General features: G+C 55.1%; 1 protein-coding gene across 1 annotated transcript in view; it reads left to right on the top strand.

Annotated features, from left to right (window-relative positions):
• The window catches only part of DOC2B (double C2-like domains, beta), a 34,815-nt gene that overhangs the window by 13,819 nt on the left and 13,735 nt on the right, over positions 1-7,261 (top strand). Inside the window, exon 3 of the mRNA XM_009882696.1 lies at positions 4,420-4,494. Coding sequence (XP_009880998.1) covers positions 4,420-4,494 — 75 coding nt within the window. The remainder of the gene's footprint in view (positions 1-4,419; positions 4,495-7,261) is intronic.

The raw sequence follows: 7,261 nt of genomic DNA, 5'->3' as shown, positions 1-7,261 counted from the left end.
GAGGCGATTCGCCAGCAGGGCTATCCCCCGGCTGTGTGGTTACACCAGGGGCGAGGCGCTTGGTGCCTCAGTTTCCCCAGTAACACACAGATCTGCCCTGCCACCAGGCACATTGTGCTGGGGGCCACAGACACAAGCCACAGCGCAGTACTGAGACACGTGTTGCCCTTGGACTTGGGCTGGGGCTGGCCTGGCCGATGTTGTGGGGACAATGTCTCAAGCCCAGAAGGAAAGTGCCCTTGGGACATGTCCCACCTCCAGCAGATGGGTATCTGGAAGCTGGTTTTGGAAGGCAGCGAACACCCAGCATCTCTGCAGGCTCTGGCCAGGGAAGTGAGGGTCCTGGTTCCTCCTGGAGATGAACAGATTGAGTGCAGGACTGCCTTTGGTCCAAACCTGGATTGTGAAATGCATCCTGCCTCTGCAGGGCAAGGGAAGACCACAGCACGCTCAAGGAGCATCCACCTCCAGCCTTAACCTCTTAGGACAGTCCTGTGCTTTGGTGTTGCCTTCAGCAGATGCAACTGGGGTAGCGTCTCGGCCAGTGGAGCAGCCACAATACCTCTCCCCACGCTGCCTTCGCCGGCACCAGGTTGTCACCCCACTATGCTGACGTGAGCCCCAGGCAACTGCCAGGGCATCAGGGCTCTCCAGTGTGGCACCGTGGGGCCAAAGCAGACGCTGTCCTGGGGTATCGCAGCACCGGGGAGGTAAGGCCCAAGAAACCTCATCGCTCCCCGGCTGGAGCAGGGCTGTGGTGGCGTGCCCAGCGTTCCTGCCGCCTCTCCTTGGCCGGCAGAAAGCTCAGGGCCCTGTGCAAGCAGGAGCGGGCAGGCTGCCAGCGGCCGCCTCGCATTAATGGCTTTCAGTCTTGGCAGCATCCCTGCCTCTACCCTGCCTTTCACGCTTCAGGCGCGGCTGAATTCAGGCACGTTGCGGCTGAGCTCGGATCGATGGGAGAATAAATCAGGGCGGTGTGGGAGCCCGTTTCTGGACCGCGGGAGCATGGCAGGCTGGCAGGAGGGCTTTCCCCTTGCTGCGTGCTGCCGTGCACGAGCGCCACGCGCTCTCCCAGGGTTATGTTGATCTGTACTGTCATGTGTGGGAAACAGCCGGGCTGCCCCCAGGCTGTGTTGGGCATCACCCTCGCCTATAAAATGTGATAGAAAAGGATACGATTCATGTGCAGGCACCAGGGTCTGTGCCCCGGCATGCCATGCCACGGCTTGGGTGAGGGTCTCATTTTTTGCTCAGTCCTTTAAAGCCCAATCTGCTGCATGGAGTGGGATAATAACCCGCAACAGGGGGATCTACAGGGGTGTGAGGCAATGCAGACACTGTGGGGCTGTGCTATCCTGTAGCTCCGTTGGTCTCCTGCTTTTGGGTCGAAGATGTCCAGGGTGAGCCTCAGCTGGCTGTGCAGGCAGGGGTGCAGGCAGCTCCCTGGCCCCAGGCAGGCCATGCAGGGCAGACGCTGCCCGTGCGAGCGTACCTGGGCTGCTCGCCCTGCGCCGCTGGCTGCGGGCGGGCGTCCCTCGGCTGCCCGCCCTGCGCCGCTGGCTGCGGCTGCAGCTAGAAAACAGCCGAGAGTTTCCACCCTGCCGAGCATTTGGATGCTCCCCCACTTCCAACCGAAGCCGAGTGCTGGAAGTCTGCACTGAGCATTACTTATGGATTTACTCATAAAACATTTATCACTGCAGGGAAATTCCTGTCTTGAAGCTGTGTGTCTCCTCTGGGCTGTGAGGGTGGAAGCGCAGAGTTTGCCCCATTTTGGAATGAGATGCCTTGGACTGGGAAGAGGTGTCCAGGCTGGTTTTTAGGCAGCGGGAAGCCTGCTTACCGGGCAGGCAGCTCATCGTGGGGTGAATGATGGAACGAATCAGTCCCCTGTGATTTCTGTATGCCTCTAGTGTGGCATTAATCGGCAGCCCGATTAGCCCAACTCGTAATTAAATCCTATTGATTAGCTAAATGTCACTGGCACAGAGAGCAGCTGGCAGCAGCTGGGATGCAGAGGGGCTGTCGGTCTCTGTAGGATTGCAGCAGGGATGTTGATGTTGGGTAGAGGAAGGGAAAAGATGATGCGCTGTCTCGGCTCCATCTCCCATGCTGTGATGCACAGGACCATAAACTGGTCCTGGCAGGAGGACCAGTTGGAGCCGGGGCTGTGCTGGCTGAAGCCAATGGGAGACTGCCCCCGTGTACGAGCCCTGTGGTCCTCCTCTGCCTCTCAGCTCCCTCGGGGCAGCTTTAGGCTGGAGGTCCCTCTGTGCAGCAGAAGCAATGGCGCCGGTCACCCTGTGGGTCCCCGGGGGGAGTGAGGTCCCGGGGGAGCACCTTTGTGGGGTAGAGTCATCGGGGCTGCTCTCATGTTAAATTCGGCCCTGTGCCAAACTCGTATTGAGTGACATGGGAGGGAGGTAGACGTGACATTAGGAGCCATTTTCCAGGCCCCTGTCACTCTATCTTCCATAGCACATCTATTAAAAAAGCCTTTAATAGCCTCCTCAGAAGGTAATTTAATTGAACTGAATTGATGGGTGAATTACAGAGCTGCCTGTCTTTCTCCATCCATTTTCATGGGAATTTGCTTGCTTGCTTCTGATCTCATTTGCCACGCAGCATCAGGCAGGTGGGACACCTCCACCCCAGGAGCCTTTGCTGAGCTGAGAGCAGTTTGTATGCCCGGCCGGCCGGATCCCCTCCAGAGCCTGGGCACCAGCCCAGCCCCTTGCCTCCCTTTCTGCCCGTGGAACCGCAGCCGATACCACCACCTTCCTCCCATCCTCCGTATCTGCTGCCTTCCTCTTTCATTGGGCCAGGGACATCACTCGAGAGGCACTGCAGTTAAAGCAGAGCCGTTTAGCCTGCATTCGCTGCTGATATTTTTATCCTTTTGGCTCTGCTTTAGAAGCAAAATCCTCTTTGCTGGGCACCAGTTGGTCTGGCTTGCCCCGGGGCAGCACGCCGGTCTCCAAAGCAGAGCCCTCACCAAGGTCAGGAGCAGCTCAGACCCTCGACCGAGTTGTGCCAATCCAGGAGGGGTGGGACGGGGGCATCCCGAGGGGCCGCCTTGCTGCTGTGTGCTAAGCTGGGTGCGTTTTTTCATACATGTAAAGTATGGAAGTGATTTACCCCAGCATTTCCCGCACTGATTTGCCCAAACCCAGGCCTCGATCATTACATTTTCGTTGCACGCAGCTTTTCCACCAGCAGCCCGTACAAATGCTTTCCTGCCAGGTGGATCCCTGGCAGCTGCACACGCTCATTAATCCTGGGCACCAAATACTCCGCTCGTCACACACAGGGCATGACGAGTCTTTAGCAGCACCCAGTCTGGTTTCCGTGCCCGACCTGGAGCCGGGTTTGGATGCATACCTCTGCAGAGAAACCCTCCTCTGATTCGGGCAGAGGATTGCCTTCAGACAGCCGAGAAATAACTCCTGCAGGGATCCCGCAGCCAGGCTGGAAATAATCCAAGGACTTTCTTGATGTAGCCATTATCATTCCCACTTAGGACTGGTAAAAATTAGGCTCCATTTTTCATGCTCCTGTGTTGCTTCCCCTACCCCGTGGATTTGTTTCCATGCAGTCTGTGCAGTTATGGCTTTGGTCTGGATTTGCGCATCACCCTTGGATAATTTTCAGCCCGCTGGTTGTTTAGAAGAAGAGTAAGGTTGTCTCCTCCCTCTGCCCGAAGCAGGATTGACTCCAGAGCATCGCTATAACAAACATGATCCACGTCATCCTTTAAGAGCTATGAGGGTCTGGTAGAAAATCCATCACTAATGAACGCAGCAAGTGTTTCCTTGCATTTGTGCTCTGGTACCCCCCGATTTCCATGCAAACGTCGCGGCAGTCGGCTGGCGACGGCCTCCCGCTGGCCTGAAAGCTGTTCTTCCTTCAGCTGTGCCTTAATAACGAAGAGTAGGTAGGTGCTATCACACCCTCTGGGAGTGCTTAAAAGTAACGCCACAACAGCAGAGGTGTGTGTTTGCTCATAAGCAATTATTAAATGACAAAACCTTGTAATTTTAAACCTTGAAAATCGCTGTGCTGATTTACTTAACCCCAGATTAATTGTGATCAGGGTGTCGGAGTCAGCTGCTGGAAGAGTGGAGAGATGCTTTGCGGCCAATGCCAAGTGCGGGTGAGAAGTCTTCCCGCAGCTCCTCCTCGGCACAAACCCCAGATGACATTTGAGTGCTGAGCGCACTCAGCTTTGGCTGCACAGCCCAAGTCCTGCACCAACCACGCTCTGCTCCTTCCCCAGTCTTGGGGAAACAGTGCAATTACTCCATGGACTGATGACATCCCGGGGAAATGGGCATCAGTAGATGGGCTCAGCGAAGCCACCCTGCCTGCCCAGCATCTCACTGTTGTCCTAACTCCTGCTTTTTGCTGTTTCCTCTCCAGGGCCTGAAGCCCATGGACCATAATGGTTTGGCAGATCCATACGTCAAATTGCACTTGCTTCCTGGAGCCAGTAAGGTGAGACACCTTTTCGCTTCTCCTTCCTTTCCTGGGGCTGCACCTTTCCCTTTGAAACCAGGCCCTGGAGGTTCCCCGGGGAGAAGCTCTTCCCCAGGGGCTGGTGGTTGCTGCAGCCAGACCTCAAGTCTCCTGCCTGGCCCTCAGTCAGGTGAGCAGGAGAGAGCGGCAGCAGGAGGTAGGAATTGGGGCTAAAAACATCCTTGCAAGGGTAGCAGGTGCCTCTCCAATAAACCACTGCCCGGGAGCTGAGTGGGAGCAGGGGGTGCGAACCCTGCACTTCGGAGGCCCCCGGGAAGCACCGAGTGAAACAATCTGGAGCTTATAAAAAAAAACAGCGCTTTTTTTTTTTTTTTTTCCTTTTTCTTTTGCATTTAATACCCCTCAGATCATAATAAAGCAGAGTATAAATCGTAAGGGAAATATTTCCATCTACTTGGGTTCAGCGCTTGCTCGAGAGAAGAGTAATTAAAGATATTGATGTGTAGTGAGAGCTTAGTGTAACTGATGGGGATGTTGAATTTAAATGCTAAATGTATGTGTTATGAATATTAATTGCACTCTTATTTTACACTAAAGGAAAGACCTTTTGGGGGGAGGTATATTTACTTGTTACGGTTCAGTTGAATTAATTCATAATGTTCAGGGCGGTAGAGGGAGTTTTTAACCACATTTCAAGTTCTGCTGGAAATAGGAAAGCCAGGAGCACTTTCATCAGCGATATTATCTGTCATTTCCATGTTTTGCAAATGCATTGATTAGCATTTCTGCTGGAGGTGATGGAGACCAGAGAGGCGGGAGGGAAGCTCTGAGCCAAGGGTAGCGCAGGAGCTGCAGATTACACAAGGCAGGAGCAGCCGCAGGGGGACCCTCTCCTTGTCCCCACGTCCCTCTGCCTCTGTGGGTGCTCTGTCTCTGTGCCTTGTTTCCAAACAGCACTGCCCGAATCTGCTCTGGGAGAGGTGAGCAGAGGTGGGGGGATCGCAGATGTTTCCTGGGCTGGATGTTTCTGCCTAACCGTTCCAGCAGCAGGATGATCCCCTGGTCCCTCGGGTGTTTCTGTCCCAGTTTCGGCTCTTGGGCACCTGTGGCAGAGCCCAGGCCAGAGGCGTGGGAAGCAGGGTGGGATTCGTTCGCCTCATGCACGGGTCTCCACATGAGCTGGTTATTCACTGTTAAGTCATTCCAGGTGGGAGAAAAAGGCACTCCCAGAGTTCAGTTCCTCCAATTTCATTTGTGTCCCTTGCCCAGGGCAGCGTTAGCTGCTGGGTGATGCCCATCACATTACCCTCTTGGATGAAGCCACTTTCCTTCCTGAAATTAGGATCAGGCACCAGCAGGTCTGAGCACACAGGGCGCTTTCCCTGCTGTCCTTGTCACCCCTCAGCAGGCTTTATGCTCCCTCTCTGATACATATCTTGCTGCTCAGGCTGGAGCCTGGCGCGATGGCCACAATATCACCGAGGAAGGAGATAAAGTAGGTGCGGGATGAAACCTGGGATGACAAAGTGCCTTGTTCAAAGCAACTTTACAAAATCAGGAAAGATTTAAGGCAAATGAGGTATTAAATCAATGGCGACAGCAGGCCATAAATGACCGCACCCGTCTGCAGTCTCCTTCGGTTTGCATGGCTCTGCTGTCACCCCTGGCCATGCCTCTGGGCACGCAGGGATGGCCTCGGCGAAGCCGGTAAGTGGGAGCAGCCGTGCTGGCTGCCCCTGCACAGCCCGGCCGGCGCCTTCTCCTCCTGCGCTGCAAACGAACTCCCCGCCTGATTGACATGGAAAGCGATTGGCGTTGCAGGGCTTTAGATGCTGCTGCTAATTGAATCCCTGCCCCTGAGTCCCCATCGGCTCCTGGAGCTTCGCGCCTTGCTCCGGGGTTATCCTCCTGCTAACCCGGCGCTCGGTGTTTCGCAGCTCCTCGCACAGCCGTCGCAGCACTGCACGGGTTTCTTTCAGAGGCAGAAATGGCTTTGGGAAGCTAAATGAAAACGCAGCACAAAACACAGAGGCTTTCTCTGTCTCCAAGCGATCACACCCAGAGCAAGCAGCTGCTTTGCACAAAGTGTTTGGGAATGAGATGCTGTGCCGTGGTCCCTTGATGGCTCTGCTGCACCAGCAGCTCCTCCAGCCAGTGGCCATGTCTAATGGATCAGGAAGAGGTTGCCTGTTTGGGGTGGTTTTGGTGGGGAAAGGATGTGCCAACAAGGTGAGCCTCTCTTAGCTGCAAGCACAAGCTCTTTTCTTCACGCCATGCTTCTCATCCCGCTCGCCTCTAGCTCAGGGCTGGTAAACCAAAGATGGGGAAGGTAACAGCTTCCCATAAAGACACACGAGACAACTTTGAAGTGTTGATTTCCCAAGAGTTCTGTGTTCCCAGCAATGGCTGAGGCAGGGATTGAACTTTCTGACTTTACACCTAATTAGAGGGAAAATTGCTGCTCTATCAGGCTGTCCCAGGCTGGGGGGGGCTGATGAAGAAGCCCCATCTGAAGCCTGCAGCCCTTTGCTTCTGCTCTCCCTCTGTCCCCAACAGGAGCGGGTAACTCAGGGGGTAAGAAGATTAATGTCCCCCAACCTGGGGGGGGGCTGTGCCAGGACGCCCCATCCATGCTGGGGACACAAGCGGCTATGACAGCCCCGCTGTCCCCGGCCTCCTGCTCTGCAGAGCTGTGGCACTGCAAAGAGTTGCCAGTGCTAACAAAATGCATATCAAGGAAGTTATTTTGAGTCAGGCAGGAACGGGAGCTGTGATGGGAGCAGGA

Source organism: Charadrius vociferus, unplaced genomic scaffold (genome assembly GCF_000708025.1).
Source record: "Charadrius vociferus isolate BGI_N301 unplaced genomic scaffold, ASM70802v2 scaffold793, whole genome shotgun sequence".
Taxonomy (NCBI): domain Eukaryota; kingdom Metazoa; phylum Chordata; class Aves; order Charadriiformes; family Charadriidae; genus Charadrius; species Charadrius vociferus.
This window is presented reverse-complemented; position numbering and strand designations above follow the sequence as displayed.